The following is a 19,309-nucleotide window of genomic DNA, read 5'->3' as shown; positions in this document are numbered from 1 at the left end:
GGCACCACACACACATCCGCGTGTCCGTACAGTGTCAATACAAACGCGCAGTTCGACAAGCCAGAACGCTCGGAGTGTGCAAACTTTTCCCGTTCCCGGGAACTGTGTTGTTGCTGCCCAATCGATCCACGACGACCCGGTTTGGGATTATTGTGTTTTTAGCGTGAATCGTTGTGTTGGCCGCATTGTTTTGCCGCTTTATGCAACGCGCTAACGCAAGTTTCAGTGTAAAACCGAAAGAAAGTCGCTCAACGCCACCGTCGTTCGTTTGGAGCATTATTATTCGGAACGCACGTTCGCATTGGCGGCTTCGAGTGAGTGAAGAAGCGGTGAAAGACGGAGGAAAGAGGCTTATCGGTTCGACTCAAGGCAACGCTGGCCGCCGCTGAGATCCGCCTGCGACCGTAATTCACGGTTCATCAAAATAAGAAACGGTAACAGGCCGTGTGTGGGCCGGTCGAACACAACTTTTCCAGCGGCGAAAGAGTCGGCACCGCTCGCCCGGGTTGCAGAGTATATGGTGTATCCGTTCCCACGGCCGATCACACGACCACCATACCGCTCTTCGCGGCGCCTGCCGCTGCCGTTGAAAACATTGCCCTCGCTCGCAGTCCAGTCGTAACGTTGTCCGTCTCGCTTTTCTTGCCGGTTGCACGGTCTCGCAATCAACAAAAACAACAACAGAGCGCGCTGCGAGAAACGGTCAACAACGCACCGCGCGCACCACCACCTTGCGTCGCCGCCAACGGACGAAGTGTTTCGGTGTTGTTTTGCTGTCGACTGTTGTTGGAGCGTAAAAGAAAGGTGACGGGCGCAGCGAGAGCCGTTGTTGTGAGCTGGCAGCTCTTCTTCGACACAACCGTCTAGATTAATGACTCGTGCAGGTGCACCAGGTGCGCAAGCTGTGGAACAACACCAATTATAGAGATAGAGTAAACTTATTTAAACGTGCGTGCGGTCGTACGAAACTAAGCGAGAAACAGAATAAGTTTAATTAATGCTAAAAGCAACAAACACAAGGAAACGAAAAACGCAGAGCGTTACACTATTTTAAATTAGCGGCAACTTAGTTAGCCCTCGAAGCAAAATTGGAACCGGAAAAAGGACGACCAGAAGAGGGTCAACCCGCCATCAGCACACCGTCAATTCGAAGCATTTATTGTGCGCGCGGCCGAGTCATCGTAGCAACCGCAGGACTACTGTTTAAAACACACCTCATTTGCTGCGCATCACTAACGGCAGCCTTGACTCACCGTCCCCAGCAGTGAGTAACGACGGCGGAAAGCGGAGTCATTTGTAGCGTTGTATGTGTGCGCCACACATACACACTGTAGTTCTGTTGAGCGCAAGCAAACGACAGGAAGCCGCCCTGCGCGCTCGGTGAAAGCCCCCGGAAACCAAGTTCAGTTCGGAAGAGACGACTCTCTGGCCTCGCCGGCGTGTGTGTTTGTACACACAGACCGCGTTCGTTCATCGACTGTTTGTCTCGACTGGCCCCGGAACCGTGTTTCACAGACGGAAAATTTTGGCTCAAGCCTCCAACCGGATAAACCCTATTGTGTAAACAGCGAGGCGTGGTTTGTGTTGAAAATTCGTGCTCTCGTACTCTCTGACCGTACGTGCGACGCGTTTGGAGAAAAACAGAAGAAGGTGTGCGCGTGTGTGTTTGTGTGTGTCGAGCTGGCACAGTGGATGACGTAGGTGGTTGTGCTTGGTGCGGCCCGCTTTTCGCGATCCAGTGATTCATCCAGTGTTTGTTCAGGCGGACAAGAGCAACAAGAGTGTCTGTGTGCATCCTGTGGCCGCTTTTAGTCGCGAACAACAGTACCACCTCCACCATCAAAATCCCGTCCATTGTTGGTCTCTGGTGGAAGAGTAGCAAAACATCCGCAACAACAACAACAACAGCATGCCGAGCAAGCAGGCGAACGATGTGCTGGCGGTCGAGGAGCTGGTGCACGAGATTCGCGAAAACTTACGCCTGAAAGCGAAACCCGCCCACCAACCGACGCGGAGTTCGCGGCCCTCGCCCTACCACATACCGTGCCGCTCGTGGTCGGAACCGGTCTGCGGCGGCGTCGGTGTCCTCGGGGCGGCGGACAAAAAGGTCGTCGGCAAGGCGAAAAAGAAAGACGACCAGACGATAGACGATCCGTACGAGTTTCTGCAAACCCTGCTGAAGAACAACAACCTGGTGAAGGAGGCGGTGCGCCGGTTGCAGCACGGGCTATCGCCCAAGCAGCGCTACTTCTACGAGAGCGACGAGGAGTCGTCGCGCTCGCCGATCGTGGTCATGTGTCAGCTCGAGTCCTAAGAAACTTGGGGCGCAGGCGTGAAACTTAGCAAAAAAAAAGGGGAAGAACACGAGAAACAGCCTAGGATAAAACAAAATTAACAAACATGAAAACCTAGACATACTAATGCGTAGGAACTTAGGTGAACTCTAGTAATCTAAATTGTTACATTTATCTCCATATGTAAGTGCACACCCGTAACATAGCAGAGGAGCCAGCAGCTGCTCTCAACCTTCACACAATGCTCTGGCGGAGGGAAAACTCAGCGGGCAAACTTCTCTCTGCCCGATGCGAATTATGTTATATGTGTGTGTGCAGCGGATTGTCCATTTTCTTATGGCCGAGATAAATCAAGAGAGGCGCGAGCTTTCTTTGAATTTTTTTGTTCTGGAATAATTACTTGTTTTCCTTTTGTGTACGCTTTTGTTTACAACAATCGGAACTGCCCACCAGAGAGCCGCCAGTCCCTTAATTTTTGGACAAGCCTTCGTTTTCTCAGGTTATTCGAAGGATTGGAGGTATCCATTTTTTGTTTGTTCGAAACTACACTTTCGGGGAAACTACTTTGCATCCTCTGTGCGTATTTCTGCATTCTGAAAATCACAAAAATAGTGCTTGCAGTTTGTGCTGCCTTTCAGAACCCTTCAAAGTATACAAAAATCGTGCCCATTGCCACCAGCCAGAACATCTCATTTCGAGTCGCATACGCGAAGTCCAGCCCTGAAGTGCTGAAAAGGGATTCGTCAAACCTGTCCGTGGGGCCCAAACCATTATGCCGCAGAACTTCTCAACGGCTTCTTCTGAATCGATCTGGTCGCGTGAAACGTGTAGACACATAAAACGAAATACGCTCTCACGCACCGTTGCCCGCGCGAAGCGCAAAGTCTGGGAACGGTTGAAGGCCTCTCTTTGGAGCGCGCCATTCATACAGTGTTGACGACGTCGCGTTTACCAACAGAGCCACAGACACAGAGCAAAAGTAAGTTGGTGAGTAACGCTATGGGAGACCTACTTGCTGCTACCTCCTCAGTTTGCTGTGCGGGGCGGCAGATGGAATGTGCTTTGCGAATGGCCAATTGGCAAATTATTGCCGAGAACATTGCATAGTTTCGTTACATTATGCAATGCATGTCTAATGTATTCTCACCCTGACGCTCGCATCTCGCATTAGCGCGCAAGGCAATGTCATTCCGCCACAGCAAAATGCAAGCATAGGCATCAACAAAAATAATCATTCAAAATCGATAGCGCGGTTGCGCTAAAAAGCTCCTTCTGCTATGTTTGGCTTTTGAAGGTCGATCAAGCGACCTGTATCTGGGGCACGCCAGAAGGGTTAAGAGGTTCGCGTAGTAGTAGTAGACTGTAGTCCGTTCACACTGTTGTGGAAAGCACGGAAACTGGGCAAACTCAACCTGCATGATGCAATACTTCTGCCATAGGTCACCACTAGCAGCAAGCAGCATAGACAAGCTGATAAACTACAGGCAACAAGGCCAGGGGAAGCACGTCCGATGGTGGTCGGTACCCTGTTTTGGTGTAATGTTTACTCTCTCGCCAGCTTCTCGCGCTCTTTCCGACCCTACTCCTTTCGTTCCGTTTCTTTTGGGAGACGGTCAACAAACCCCGGTTTAGCGTAACGACACACCCAAACAGAGAGCTTGAGAGCAAGAAACAGGTCAACAGAGAGCCGACGGAACATGAAAAAGAAAGGGAGCAATAGAGATTGAACAAGAGAAACAGGGAGAGAGATAGCTGGCGTTTAGCCAGCTATGTAAAGATGGCCGACTTGCGTTTTATGTTTATCCCACGGTCCCAGGTGCACTCTGAGATGAGAGAGAGACAGAGTAGGTCCGGCCATGGGTATATTCGGTAAAAGTACTTTACTCTGTGCACAAACATGTACACATCTACATCACCACCACAGTATCCTTGGCAGCTTCGCTAATCCATCGCCTTTGCTTCCCACAAAACGCTGTTGGACTTCTGCGAAAGTTCTAGAACATTCAATCAACGATGCAGTTTTCGATTCATTCGATGAATGATCGAAAAAACTGTCTATTGTCGATGTTTTTGTGCGCTTCCCCGTAGCTGCGGTCAACGAACCAACGTCCATACTTTTCTGTCCCAAACGAATTAAACGGCCAGAACATTGAAAATCCCTGCGAATATGCGCCCTTTTCCATTGAGTCTTCGAACTTAAATTCCGTTTCAAAGAGCTGGTTTGAGAATCGGTACCCTGTTCCTTCGTTAAAGTTAATTGCATAACATAGAAGCATCAGATTGTGGAGTTTGTGGAGCATGAGAAATGAGCAGCTTCTACTATCCTAGATTCAAAATGGTTCCCGTCTGGATTTTGGACTGGATGCATGAGTAGTGTTTTCTGTATCTTCTGAGGATCAAAGCTCATGTACCCGGATGCATTGAGGATATCTTGGCCTCATGCTCAGCTATCTTCACATCTTCCTCACTAGACTGGGCAGTTACGACCGATGTGACAGGTTCAATTACAACCACAGAGCCGTAACTTGAACTTGAGCTCTCAGGAGCAAACAACTTGCGACCATCTGATACACTCCCTCAGTCCTTAGAACTTTCCGGAGTCCTAGAATTATCCCAGATGTTAATTAAGTCTCAGAATAAGTCTAAGTCTACCTAATTGTAGAGAACTTTTGGTCTAGTTGTTTAATGAACGCCCTCCACCACAAAGAGCTTCAGCATAAAGGGTAAACACATATACAGAAATAAAGGACGGGGCAAGGTGAAGCTAAGACGACACCTGGCCTAGAAGTTCTTAACAGCCAAAAAGGTTGGTTGTTCATCAACGTTTTAATTAATTTGAAGTATGGTACAGCTATCCATTAACATAATAATGGTGAACTATTCGAAACTCACGAAACCAATCGATGCATTTGTTCAACGGTGACTTTCCTTACCTGAGGCTTGACCTTTAGAAATCAATATCTTTTGAACGTTTCTCAAAATAGCCAAGCTTCAACACCAGTTCTTCGCTTTTGTGATAAGAAAGAGTTTTGTTCGACGTCTCCTGAGAACATGCGCTATGATAAACTTGTTGGTTCCCGGGTTCTTTACACATCTCTACATTAAAGCACCACTTGCACTGCACTGCACTTAAATAACCATTCATTTAGATACTAAGCAAAATTTGTGGCAACACAGTGCAGCACACTGTGTTGACGAACCGAAAAGCTGGATGGAGGGCCAATATTTGGGAGGTGGAGTGTCAGAGGCGACTTGGCGAGATTTGATTCGACCAATCAAAGGTTCCCTTGTTGTGCTCCTCTCGCTCTACGGTAAAAGGTTCCGGTGGTAGTCTAGCAACCATTGCCAATTGCAGAAAACCACAATGCTCCACCGCGTAACTTCTTCGTACCTATTTTGTTTTACCTACGTAGCTTACTTTACTGCTGGACGCGGCCGAGTCCTTCATTTCGCGTTCTCCGGTTTTGGCACTGCCGGCCCGCGCTACGAAAGCAAAACACTCTCGCCTATTGGTTTTCGGTTTTTCCACATTAAACCCTTAAAACTGTATCATCAATCTTTAGTTGAGTGGCTGTGCTTCTAAGTAATACACATTTTCTTATAATATAATAAAACATAAATAAACAAAAAGACTGATACCGTTTAGGGGGAAAGAGGACGCTCTTAAACGATGAAGACATGCCACGAGAAAGACTAACGATAACGATGGGTGCATTTTAAGTGCAGTGCAGTGCGTTAAACGGACGGCAGGGGACAGTTTGAAGATCGGTCTCTTAACAGCTTCGGTCGGCTTTTTAGTGTACACTCTAAATTAATTGAGTTTGGGGTAATGCTTAGCTCTAAATTGTTAAGGCCTCACTCAGAGTGCAGTGTGTTCTGGCAGGGTGGTTGAGGTGCGTGCCCTACCGCTTGTTACCGGGCGCGTTCCGTGGTAAATTTCATCTTTTTCGCTAGTTTGGAACATTACTTTCTTCTTTTGGTGTCAATCCCGCCCCCAATGGTTCTGTCAAAAAGTCCCTTTAACGAGACATTTAGGAAGAAACTATTCCAATTGCAACAATAGTCTCGCGTTTTCGAGTGTCGCTTGTAAATATTAAGCACACGTTGATTAGATAGGCTAACACTAATAATAAATTATTCAAAGTGCGGATGCACGTACGTAGAGCTGAGGCTGGCAAGAACATACACGTGATGGGCAGGTAACGCGAAGAACATCAGCTAGGGGCGCGCTGACCCATCTCCACAAACCACCATTCGTCAAAGAAGCTACAACTGAATATTCGATTAGTCATATTAACAGAAAAATCGCTCACCGCAAAACGTATAGAATTTAGTTTAATAGGTATTTCTTTTGAAAATTCTCTTTAGTTCTCATTCGAGTACATCCTAACACAATATCGAATGGATTTTATATTTTTCTAAAACCCTTTCCTAGAAACGACGTGGTATTGCATTCAAAACACGCATTAGTAGGCGACTAGAGATAAATAAAAGATATATAGATAAAATTTGAAAAGAATAGAACAAACGTGAATAAGTGGACTATTATAAATAGACAGTGCAGTAAAGTAGAACCGGCTACAGGACGAAAGATTTTATTCACTTGTACTAGAGGCGGCGAGCACGAGCAAAAAAGAACATAACGACCCATATATACCATAAGTATAATGCATTTGAAGTCGTCAAAGTGGCCCCCGTCGGGCATATCCTTGCGTTTGTTGTTTCTCAATTAAAATCCGTTTTAGGATTGGTTTCGATTACACTCTACCACTTTGGTAATTACGCATCTCCTCCAGTTGTCCAACGGTGTAAACCGCTGACAGAATATCCGCCGCACGGTTTCTATTGTTTAGTTGGCGAAAAAATAAATAAACAGAATACTATAGTTACTGTTGGCCGCAAACAAATTCCTGTACCGCAACGATTAGTTTTGTTTAAGCAATAGAAACATAATTATCATACTATGTACTATCAGAGATGAATAGATCAGCGCGATACTACTAATAAGTAAGATTTTTATTACTACGCATTCTTTTCTTCTCTCGTTTATGTTTTCATTCGTTCATTCGTCTCACTAACTTGCTAATTATGGCAGATGGACCTATCGGAAAATGAAGCACAAGAGAAGTGCTTGTTTGGACAAATACACTCTGAGAAGCGTACGGAATAGTAAAAAGTGAAATTGTTCATAAGTGAAAGAGAAAAACAGCCTTTTTGTTTTTAGAGTTTTGTTTCTCGTACTTGTAAACCTGTATATGATGAAGAGAAATAGTAAGATAAATAGAGAAAATTGTGCCGACCGCGTACTCAACTGTGTTGATCGCGCAAGGCGATGAAAACGTTCGATTTTATTGTTTTATTTCATCAATGACAGTTCTTTCTGTCTTTCCGAACACAGTTTTCCTCAGATTGATTTTCACCAAGTGGTTTTTTTTGCTAGTCCTTTTTTTAACCTCTGACAGCATTGAATGGAAATCTATCGCTGCAACTCTGCAAGACCGAAACAATTAAATACGAAAGAAATCCTACTCGATAAATGAAATAAGAATTACATAAAACAGAGTTTATTGTGTACTTTCAAGATTAACTCGTTATCCGTGGATCGAAGTTCTAAAGTCTTACATTTTTGTTTCACGTTCTAAAGCCAATTATCGCCGTTTTGTCGTTAGGTAGAGTCCGTTCGGGTGAAATAAATGGAACTTTTTTTATTTTCGGGTGAAATTTAACTTTATTTTTACACATTGTAAAAAGTGCACCATAGGTATGTATGTAACATCTAAAATTAGTTGAGACATCAAAGTTTTAAAAGATTTAACCAGAATAGGATAGCAAATCATTCGTTTGATAAATAAATTACATACAATGACTAAACCGTGCACAACGACTACCACCAGATAAACTACTCTACGATGAAGCACGTGTGGTAACACATGTTTCCATTAATAAATACGAATTTCAAAAATTGCACAGACTGAAGACACGTGTGTCGTTCAGATATGATAATCGTTATCTCTTTAGAACAGGGATTGTAAAAGTCTTAATCTGCGTGCTTATTTGTGTGAGGTTTTCTCGACTCTCAAAGGGCAAATGACGAATTGCAAAATGTAAAAAGTTGTATCATGTTCTTAAAAATAAAGTCTATTTGAGCACCCCTCACAAACAATAGCAAAAATGTTGTGCACGCAATTGTACCTTTGTTTGATTTCAATCAAATTTATATGTTTAGTCCAACCCTTGAGCAACTCGAGAACAGGAATATAAACTTCGTTGCACTTCGGTAACATTTTTCCTAGTTCGTTGTATGACTATAGTTAAATTTGATTGTGTTTTTTGTAGGTTGTGTCAAAGGTTTGACTTTCTGTCAAAAAGACCAACAGCCGTGTCGATGTCATCACTTGATATTTTTTTGTGGGTTTTAATCAGTTTTTAGCAGCCTTTATTAATCAATTTACCGGTCTTTATCATTATGAAATCAATTGTTTGTAACGGGAAAAACAACATCCGAAAGGGTTCTTTGTAGAACGTAACCAAATGCGTGGCCTTTGCACAACATTCTGTAGGCTTTCTAATGGCGAAAAAACAAAACAATTACTCTTTGAGGACTTTGACTGATGATGACGGATTCGAGGAACAAAAACTGGTCGTAGTTGGATACCGTGTTGCCATCATAGCCATCAAAGTTTCAACTACATAGAGCTGCACAAAGATATGTCTCAAAAGATTAGGGAAAAAAGGTACACTGAATCTTTTCGTCGGTTACCCTCGGTTTCGGAAACCCTCTGCTTTTCGGCTTGATTCATATTCTTGCGGAAAACATGTTTTCGATTGGGCTAAAAGAGAAAATATTTTGTTTACTTTCAGGACCTCTTTATATATGTGTTTTCAATTATTTACACCGTCTTGGAATGCTCCTTATTTGAACACCGTCTTGGTGGCTCTTTGTCGTGAACCTTGATGACAAAACTCTAATGTTTAGTTGTTAAACAAAAAGCATGGTAACCACATCCGATAGCAACCGATTTTGTTGCTTCACCTTCGGCTGTATTTTTGGTCACGTGTAGTGAATGGGCGCCACCCAGCGTCAATTCTTCTGATTATCGAACAGATTTTATCACGGCCAACACCTGGCGCTGGTCTAGCAACCGAGCGCAATCGGGTCCGCTATTGAAACGTTCCTCAGGAGGATAAAATATCTCAACGTATGACTAATGATAAGGTAGATTTACTCAGCGTTCCGTCTTCGTTTGTGATTCTCATTGTGTAAATAGGAAGTTCCATAAGCAGCACGACCCAAAATGGCGTTCTTCCAAATGGGTTCCCACACGCACTCGATTCCGATGACGCTGTTCCGGGACAATCGACTGAAGGTGGTCAACGAACTGCAGCGCGCGCACAACTTCGGCGGCAATGCTAACCCCATCGTGCTGCTCCAGGGTGGCGATAACGTGAGTCACTACGACACCGACGTGGACTACGTGTTCCGGCAGGTAAGTGCACGCCATGGTTACGCAAGTCTTAACCCATCGTTCAAGGGGGTCAGCATTAGAAGTTTAGCTAATTGAAACGAAGTGAAAAAATAACATCTCCAATAGATCATCGAACATAAAATCAAGTAAATTTGAAGGAAGAAGATTGGCGCACAGTCCAGCCATAAAAAAAAACGTTGAACGCCGGAGATTGACGGAGTAGAAACATGCCACACGGTCCACTGGTGCGCAAAGTTTAAATTCATGGTCCATTGATAAAATCTATAGCACTAAGATAATTTGTATTGCAAACAGATTTCGCAGTTTTGGCAATGAATGTGGCGTAGAAAGGCAATCAGGAGCGCACGTTACATCACCACATTCTTCGTTCACTCAGCACCACAGCACCAAGCAGCGATTCAAAATGGCGTCGCTGGATTAGAAGCAGCACTGATAACGAGATTGTACTATTAATTTCCTCTTCAATGTTGCTAGTCGCGGAAGAAGTGGCAAATGGCCGTAGTTATGAATCGAGCCCCGTCGTTCTAACCTACGCTCTTGGTAGTTTCTGCCCTTCCGACCATTCCTCGTCGTTGACCTTGAAAAGTTCATTGCCTGTTTGCACGTGTCATTTCGGCCGGGAGCCGTGGCGCGCGTTAACTCTCACATTTCAAATCGCCCCACTGCGAAACGTTTCTTAAACTTGGCGCCCTTTTGCTTCCACGATCCTTTTACGGGGAAACGTACTTAACATTTCGTTTCATGAAGGAATCTAGGAATGTGTGGAGGAAGGAATTTGTGGCTAGGCATCACAGGTTCTGTCTTGCTTCTTGAACTGCGAATTTTCTAGGAAAACACCCAAGTTTTCATACCGGCACGGTATGTACTATGTAGTAACCGGCTAAGTCTCGCGATGGTCTGAGCATACATTGTACTGAATCTCTATAATCTCGGTGTTCCATTATCCGCCTCTACGAGACTTGGCCACTGTCCAGAAATGCCACGCTCGAAGGGGGACGCTCTCAGAACGATTTGTGACTCAATGTTGAATTTTAGGAGAAACACCGCGAGAGTTGTTACAATAACTATAGCGGCACGTAATGTGCTGGGTCATCTAAAAATAACGCCAGATGTGTGCGCGCCTCACGTTATTGTTTGGACGTGGGCAACAATGTGGTTTTATGGAAACACCAACCTCGGTTCAGGAGAATTTCAAACGAAATGGTACCTTCGAAAGAAAACGCAGAATTACAACAAAATAGACTATTGTTAATTTGAACACATCTTTGCGTCATTGCTCAAACTCGCCGGTGTGAGTTGCTCATTCGAGGGGATGGTTCGAATTAATAAGCATTTTAATGTGCAAAGGTATTTCTCTATTTCGATTCGACGTTCCCGGGCGCAGAATATTTTAGCTAACCAAACACACGTTTTTGGCGCTGCTCCTCGCTGCGTAGCGCGTCCAACGATGAGGTTCAGTGAATCAACAAGTGATGAATAAAACAAAAAACTTCGCTAACGGAACGGACTATCTTTGGTAAGAGGGTGGTATGGGTTGCCGACGATCAGCGATATAAGACAGCACACAACTAAGCAATCTCTGTTGACAAAACATAACCGGCAACATACGATCCGGATCGTGGAAATAAGAAGGAGATTTGAGAAAAAAAACTTAGAAACCCGATTGATAGTAAACACGAGGCGTTAACAACGTCACTGACTGCGCCGTCAGTGGAATTGACGCCGCGCGCAAGCCCCAAGCAAGGGGGGGGGCACGTGCAACCAGACAACGAACTTTCAAGGCCAACGACGAGACCGGAAGTGCGAGAATTTAGAACGTAGTGGTCAGCGAAGAAATTAGAAAGAGAGGGGGCTTGCTGAAACAGCTCGGGCAGCTCGTGTCGAGTCGTAGCTATTAAATCTTGCTACTTAATTCGCGATTTATTCACGCTTTTGTTTTCATTTGATTAGAGTTTTGCAAAACACATTTTTAAGCCACCTCGACGACGGTCCGTCGTGTTGTGCACAGTGTTCTGATCGATCCTGTAGCATTCTGATGGGGAATGTAGTGCGAGCATTTAAATTATTTTCAGATTTTAAACATTTCTTGAACCATATTATTTATTTTGTAACTTAAGCGCACAGCAGTCAAGCGTTTCGACCGCAAAGCACGCCTTCAGGGAGTTTATTTAAATAAAGAGAGGTAAATGAAAATAGTTTAAAAAACATAGCCACGCTGTTGAATTGATGCCATAACATTTGCCAGCTGCCTGTTGAATCTATCCTTGCAAATTCATAGCCGTTTATTACTCTTTTTATTTTAGGTTTATTGATTTTTAAGGAGTGGGCCCTATATAGTGGGCTCATCGTGTATTGAGCAGCATAACAATTACTAGTGCATTGGTTGCATTTCTTGCAGGAATCGTACTTCACGTATCTGTTTGGCGTAACCGAGCCGGGATGCTACGGAACCGTCGAACTGAACACCGGACGTGCCACGCTGTTCGTCCCGCGCCTGCCGGAAGAGTACGCCGTCTGGATGGGTCCGCTGCTCGGGCTTGCTGATTTTAGGAGCAAGTACGAGCTCGACGCCGCGCACTACACCGATGAGGTAAGGTATAAGAAGCGACGACCGGCAGCAGCACAAAAGCGTACAAAATTAGCAACACCGGCCACGGCCCGGCAAAGTGGTAAACAAACGAAGATACATGGGGGGGCCGGTATATACACCGCCGAGACATGTATAAACATGTGCCATTATTTACGTCTCTCGGGACGCCGGCCATTTCCTTCCGCCGATGCTTTTACGTGGCTGGTGAACCGTTTTTTTTACCGGCTTGGTCCATCCGTTCAAATACCAAACACGCACACAGCCACAGACCGGACCGTACCGCGGGCGACCAAGAAGCGCGCGTTCACAACATTGTTTGGCCAGTTTAAATTCTTTGCCCCACTTTGCAAACCGAAGCAAGTAAAGACATGCGCGGCCGCGCGACCGTTGTCCGTGGGACACACGTTGAATGTCTGGTTTGAAGCGGCTCAACGGAAAGTAAACGAAACTTAATATGTCTCCCTTCCGACGTCGGACGGGCCAAACCCAACCGCCGTTTAATTCGCGCTATTGTTTTGCTTCTTTTCCAAATGGAGCAATTCACACCACACGTGGGGTGTCGTTTGTTGACATTGCCGGACCCCCCTATTGCATGACTTGAATTACCGGCCGTAAGCAATCCCTTCACCGTCCGTGAAATGTTCGCAGAAAAACGCCGTATTTGCTCTGATGGTGCAGTTGACTAGTAGGCAAGTTTGTAGCGGATGACTTCCAAGATTGCCTGTTCTCTCCAGTAACTCAGGCGTCCACTAGTTGCGTAGTACTTACAGTCACGCACTCACGAGACCATCCAGTGTCTGTACCATTCGTAGTCCAAAGCGAAAGGTTCTGCTCGAGTGGGCCAAAGGATCAATAGGGATTATGGGCAATGAGAGACTATCTTTGACATCATGTGGCACGACCGAATGAAAGTCCTAGCCAGACAGCCTAGCCGTGGAAAGCGGTGAGATTTCTGCTACTGTTACTCTTACCTTTCCGTGCACCGAACGCAATTGCGCGTCGACATTTGTTTACCAGAATTATTTGTTGATGTTTTGTTGCACGAGGCAATCCCCTGAGGCGCATATTGGGTTCCCAAGATATGCCACGAGTAGCAAGCAGCGTTTTAAGGTCATAACTCAGCGTCCAATTGGAGCCGGCTAATCTCACCTCAAGTACAGTACAATCCTACCAACACCAGCGGCGGAAGTGCCCCGAGTGCAAAGGCTGTCACCTTGATCAGTAGCACTACGCCTTAAAAATGTAACAATCAGCCGAACTGCCTGATGTTTACTGAATCGACGAAGGTTTTTTATCTTATCACCCAGTATGATGACACATTTCGAAGAATCGAAAGTATTACTGCAAAACACTGGCCAGCTTTATCCGGTTCGTCCAAGGGATGACTGGTCGAAAGGTATTTACGTCGAGCCGATGCAAGAAGTAATGGGAACATTCTTAAAATTAAAAAAAGCAGCTTATGTATTAATGTTTTTTTTTACAATTTAGTAGATAGAATTTTACAGTTATTGCAAACGACCACGATAGCTGAGCTTGTGGTTGCAAACGCTACAGCTTACATTCTTTTTAATGCCTATGTATACTCAATTTATAAATTTTAACTTTATCTTTGGATTTTTTTTAAACATTAACCTTCACAGATGCCTAAAAAACTTGCTGATAGCAAACCGTCGGTGCTTTTACTGTTGGTAAGTAACATTTTCTAAAACTGCTTAACTGCTTAATGAACTGTAATGAAAATTTTTCAACCCGTTTCTCTACTCTGCGGTGAAGTGACCATAAACTTTTTACGAACACACCTGGATCTAACGTCTAAATGAACGCACGATTGAAAAGTATGCACGATTTTCACTCAATTATTGGCCGTTGTCTTTTGCAGAGTGGACCGAATTCCGACAGCGGATCGGTGGCCAAGCCGGCTTACTTCAAAGGCATCGAAAGGTAGGGGGTTTCAAAGTGCTCGCAATGATGGAAAATAAACGGTACAACTGTTTATTTTTGTTTTATTTTTAGCTTCGTAGTGGACACCGATATTCTTTTCCCGGTCATAGCGGAATGGTGAGTTGAGCATGTTACCTTAACTTAACTATTCTGAAACTGGTATTTCTTCTTACAACGTAAAGTGTTAACCGTTAAAACCAATACATTACTATGCCACGTTTGCCGAGGCCGTTATCGCGTGATCATTCTTTTGAATGACTCAAAACACTGAGTCTGACTGCGTTCGTGAAAAGCTCATCTTTCTGCTAATTACTAGTGGTGAAAAGCTGAAGCAGATATGAACTGACTTAACTAACCATACTCTCAATGCTTCAAAAGCCTGCCCGGTCTGCAACGATTGCTTATTAAATCGAAGAATCAAATACATATAGTACAATATTATATTACATTTGAAAACATGCAAGAGAAGCTGAACATCGTTCGGCGAGTGTCTCTTCTAGAAGTTGACGTGCAGTTCGATAGCCTAAAGGCGTTAATTGAATGTTCCTTAATTTAATTAGCGCCAGCAACCGGCACAGCAGGTTGTTGAACGCATTCTCCGCCATCGCCGGTACCAAAACCGCGATAGTTCAATTACTTAAAAATATTTGGATTCAGTGGATGGCTGCGATGGCCATGACTAAAATCGTCGTTACCTTGCGAAGGAAATGAAAACAGTTAAACCAGCATTACCCACATAAAACCAGAATCACATGTGCGTATCTGATGGAGAAGGGTCTCTATCGCTTGATGACAGTTCGAGCTGTCAATTGCCAATGTTTACGTGCGCACATGACAGATGATGAAAACGATCGGCTGAAACACCTTTCTGCATCTATTTTGCAATCGTTGGTCACATTTTGTGCCTGAACGAGGCACAAAATCACCAAAATCAGTCAAACTTATTGCAACTGCTGTGCTTTGCGCTGGAATGGTGAACTGTACCGATTGAGGGACTGAAATGTGTTTTGCTTTTGGTTTGTGCAAAGTGTACAGTTCTCCGGGCGTCAACGCAAACTTTACATAACACCGTCACCAATGTCGCACCGGTACATGATGTGGTGTGCTCTGCGTTCGTATCGAATCGCGGGCTCGATCCAGCATTACAGACCCCATACTGCCTGCGATGCCGGTAGTAGGTGCGCTTTCTCGTCACAAGACGCCGGCGATGGCGATCCGCCGGCAACGGCCACGGATCCGCCGTCCAGCAGGAAAACGTTCGTCCGCAACGCGACGATACTGGTGCAGCAAGGGTGCGACATTCAGGAGCTACCGGTCGTGGTTCGTAAAATCGGAGAGGACGAGTTCGTGTCGTTCGTTTCGGATAAAATTATTCGACCTCCTGCGCCAGAACGGGCCAATGCGAAGGAAGGACTAGACTGCTCCAAACAACAATCATCACCCGTTTCGGAGGCCGAAGCAGAGGCAATCAAATGCATCGACAAGTGTCACTCGATAAAGGGTGTGCTGACGGTCTGGGACGAGTGCCGTGACGGCCCCGGGCCAGACGTGGCCATTCGGGCGCTGGAGAAGATTTTAAAGGTGGGCAATTTGCTCGAACTGAAAGAGCTGGAGGAGGCCAACCGATTTGAGGGTCTCGTTAACGCCATCGTGTACCACGCGGACGCCAAAGCCATTCTCGATCTGTTGGATGAGCTGCGAAGCTACCTGGAGCTGCCGAAAACGATCGATATGCTGGGCAATGAGCTGGTATACCGGTGCTCCGAGAACACGCTCACAATCGAAGAGTGTTGCGACGCGATCGAAGTCCTGACCCAGTGCCGCCGGCCGGAGATGGTGGAGAAGTTCTGGAGCGGCATCGCCGACCAGGAAAAGTCCATCACGGAGCGCAACGTTCACTTTGTGTTCACCATGTTGCCGTGTCTGAAGGTTAGCCGTCGGGCGGTGTTGGCCGTGTTGGAGCGCCGCATCACGGTGCTCTGGTGGCAGATGTCGCCGAACGCCACAATCGAGGTGCTGCAGTCACTGGTTGTCTGCAAGCTGTCCCCGTATCGTGTCACGCAAGCACTGGCACGATGGCTCAACACCAACATTCACGCGGTGGCCGAAGATGAGCTGGGCGCAGTGTTGGAGGCGTTCACGAATCTGGGCTACTCGGATGCGCAGATCGAGCGCGCCTTGGAGCGGTACGTGAGGGCGAAGGGCGTCAAAATTGCGTCGCAAAACCTGATCGTGACCATCCTGCAGCACTGCCAGGAGTTCCGGCTGCGCAACGCCCACATCTTGAACGGGTGCAGTGAGTTTTTTATCGCCAACTACGCCCTGCTGGAGCCGAGCCACGTGCGCGCCTTCTTCTATCCGTTCGGGGCGCTCGATTTTGTGCCCGCCAATGCGATCAAGTTCTTCGACACGATCAACATGTTTGTCGATTTGCACTTCGGCAAGATCCCGCCGACCGATGTGATCGACATCATGTTTACGTACCTCTGCCTGGAACGCTATCCGCTCAACTTTGTCAACCGGATCTTCAACCCATACTTTCTCGACGTGCTGCACGCCAAAACCCGCCCGGATCGGTTGGATACCGTGCGAGGAAAACTGAAGGTGTTCGACACGGGGCTGACACTCGAATGTGCGGACTACGATGGTCCGTTATTGCCCCGTGACCATTCGGCCAAGGCCGTGTTTCACGATGGGCGAATCAAGCGCATCGTCAACTACATCACGACCGAACTGGAGGAGTTAGCCGGAGGACCGGAGTGTATGACAAAGTTCTCCGTCCTGCAGCATCTGCCCGTAAACTCGCTGTATCTGGTCGATATCATATTCCATCCGGCGGGTTTGGGAAACGTCTTCTCGATGAACACGATGAAGGAGCGCAACATTAATGTGGCAGTGCTGGTGCACCTGCCCGAGTGCTTTGATAGCACCGGGAAGTATCTGAGTGGCCCGCAGGTCATGCGAATACGGCACCTGCGGCGCCTCGGGCTGAAGGTTGTCTCACTACGGTTCGACGCACTCTACCGGCTAAAGATACACCCGAAGGAACTGCGCCGCTATCTGGTGGAGCGAATGAAGTGCGCCCTGGATGCGTTACCACCTCCCGACGAGAACCGTGACCCGGCCGGCGGGACGCCGTAAGGATCATAGGATGGCGAGAAGGCATCGTGTGATATGAACCTTGTTAGTAAGTCATAGTCATTAAAACCACTGTACGGCTGTTCCAAAGATTAAATGAACTGATGACACTACAGTAAGAAAACAAAAACACAAATACAACAAATAATTTACAAATCGCCACGCCGTCTGGGGTAAATTGTAGTGTTTTTGAAAAGAGTGCTGAACCGTCGGATTAGAAATCGTCAAGTCTGTCGGAGAACGCTGTGCTTCACGTACTTAATTTGCAATTTATTAAAATAATTTAAACTTAGTTCTCAGTTAATACTTACAGTACAAGGAAGTTGTACTGTCGAAATGTAGTCAACAAAGTGTAGTGATGAACAATAAAGGACAGTGTAGGACATTTGAAAATTGTACGTCATTTTGTCAAATGTTTTACTGTAGTTACATCAAACATTGAAGTTTCTGTTTAATTGTGGCTCGCATTTTTTAAATGGACTTCTCCAACCGTAGCCGCTTGCGGAGTTCTAACTATTGATCTGCTGTCCTGTGCCCATTTGCAGCCGTGTCGTCAAGTCTCCTGCCGAGATAGAGGTCTTGCGCTACGTCGCCCGCGTGTCTTCAGAGGCGCACAAAGCGGTCATGAAGACGCTCAAGCCGGGAATGCACGAGTATCAGGCTGAGGCTGAGTTTCTGCGGTATTCGTACGCCGTCGGCGGTTGTCGCCACGTGTCGTACACATGCATCTGCGGCGCGGGCACCAACTCGGCCATTCTGCACTACGGCCATGCCGGTTCGCCGAACGACTGCGCGATTCGCGATGGTGCCATGTGCCTGTTCGATATGGGTGCCAACTACGGTGGGTATGCGGCCGACATAACGTGCAGCTTCCCAGCGAATGGCAAATTCACCGACGACCAGAAGATTGTCTACAATGCCGTGCTGGCTGCCCGGGATGCTGTCTGCGGGGCGGCCCGTGAAGGCGTGTCGTGGATCGACATGCATCTGCTGGCCAACCGGGTCATGCTGCAGGAACTGCGGGCCGCCCAGTTGCTGCAGGGGGACGTGGATGAGATGATGGAAGCCGGACTGAATGCCATCTTTCAACCGCACGGACTGGGCCACTTTCTGGGGCTCGACGTGCACGATGTGGGCGGATATTTGCCAGGCTGCCCAGAACGCTCGACCCGTGCCGGAACCAATCGCCTCCGGACGGCGCGTACACTCAAAGCGGGAATGTACCTTACCATCGAGCCCGGCTGTTACTTCATAGAACCGGTAGGTGTCCTGTGTGGGACTTTAGATTGGCGACCCAAAATGACTTATTTCATCTTTTCTAGCTGCTCAACAAAGCATTCGCCGATCCGAATTTGAGCAAATTTCTAGTGAAGGAAAACCTGGAAAGATTCCGTGAATTCGGCGGAGTACGCATCGAGGACGATGTGCTTATTACCAAGACGGGCATTGAGAACTTCACGCTTGTTCCGAGAACGTACGAACATACGGAGCGCATGTGGAGAGCGCAAGCCACATCTAATATTTTCCCACAATTTTTCAGGGTTGAAGAAATCGAAGCCTGGATGGCCAAGTAGGACCAACATGGGACGGATGGGGTGTTTTATTTACGTGTCCCGAGCCAATTTAATATTGTCAAGTGGCGACCGGTTCACTGTCTATTGGCCATCAATCAACAAAAAGCGCAATGCGTTCGTATCAATGCGTTCTTCAGTCTATGGTCTATCAATAAAGTATATATTTCTTGCATATGAAAATTTGTGAACTTCCATTAGCAGTTCCTACGGTTTGCTGTGAAAATTTTGGTGAAAATGTCCGAAAATGTTGAAAATTGGGAACCTAGACGACCACGGGTTGATTTT

At 46.4% G+C, this 19,309-nt stretch overlaps 3 protein-coding genes across 5 annotated transcripts in view; all 3 read left to right on the top strand.

Moving 5' to 3' along the window:
* Positions 1-19,198, top strand: part of LOC131205389 (xaa-Pro dipeptidase) — a 23,228-nt gene extending 4,030 nt beyond the window's left edge. For all 3 annotated transcript variants that reach the window (XM_058197464.1, XM_058197466.1, XM_058197465.1), the window contains exons 3-10: positions 9,563-9,781; positions 12,180-12,371; positions 14,012-14,059; positions 14,251-14,312; positions 14,385-14,429; positions 17,996-18,710; positions 18,773-18,924; positions 18,991-19,198. In XM_058197464.1, the coding sequence (XP_058053447.1) occupies positions 9,590-9,781; positions 12,180-12,371; positions 14,012-14,059; positions 14,251-14,312; positions 14,385-14,429; positions 17,996-18,710; positions 18,773-18,924; positions 18,991-19,024 (1,440 nt within the window). In that variant the 5' untranslated portion in view covers positions 9,563-9,589 and the 3' untranslated portion in view covers positions 19,025-19,198. The remainder of the gene's footprint in view (positions 1-9,562; positions 9,782-12,179; positions 12,372-14,011; positions 14,060-14,250; positions 14,313-14,384; positions 14,430-17,995; positions 18,711-18,772; positions 18,925-18,990) is intronic.
* LOC131215230 (uncharacterized) lies at positions 1,910-2,314 on the top strand. Its single transcript, XM_058209618.1, has one exon. The coding sequence runs from the start codon at positions 1,910-1,912 to the stop codon at positions 2,312-2,314; it is 405 nt and encodes a 134-aa protein (XP_058065601.1).
* Positions 15,342-17,767, top strand: LOC131205387 (FAST kinase domain-containing protein 3, mitochondrial-like). Its single transcript, XM_058197462.1, has one exon. It carries the CDS (start codon positions 15,390-15,392, stop codon positions 17,451-17,453), a length of 2,064 nt encoding a protein of 687 aa, XP_058053445.1. The 5' UTR covers positions 15,342-15,389; the 3' UTR covers positions 17,454-17,767.
* Positions 19,199-19,309: the final 111 nt, after the last annotated feature.

This window comes from Anopheles bellator, chromosome 1 (assembly GCF_943735745.2).
Source record: "Anopheles bellator chromosome 1, idAnoBellAS_SP24_06.2, whole genome shotgun sequence".
Classification (NCBI taxonomy): domain Eukaryota; kingdom Metazoa; phylum Arthropoda; class Insecta; order Diptera; family Culicidae; genus Anopheles; species Anopheles bellator.
The sequence above is the reverse complement of the archived record's forward strand: the minus strand, read 5'-3'. Positions and strand labels throughout refer to the sequence as shown.

Bases quoted from the DNA above. Each gene is read 5' to 3' on its own strand.
- LOC131215230 (XM_058209618.1), top strand. From the start codon at position 1,910: ATGCCGAGCAAGCAGGCGAACGATGTGCTGGCGGTCGAGGAGCTGGTG.
- LOC131205387 (XM_058197462.1), top strand. From the start codon at position 15,390: ATGTCGCACCGGTACATGATGTGGTGTGCTCTGCGTTCGTATCGAATC.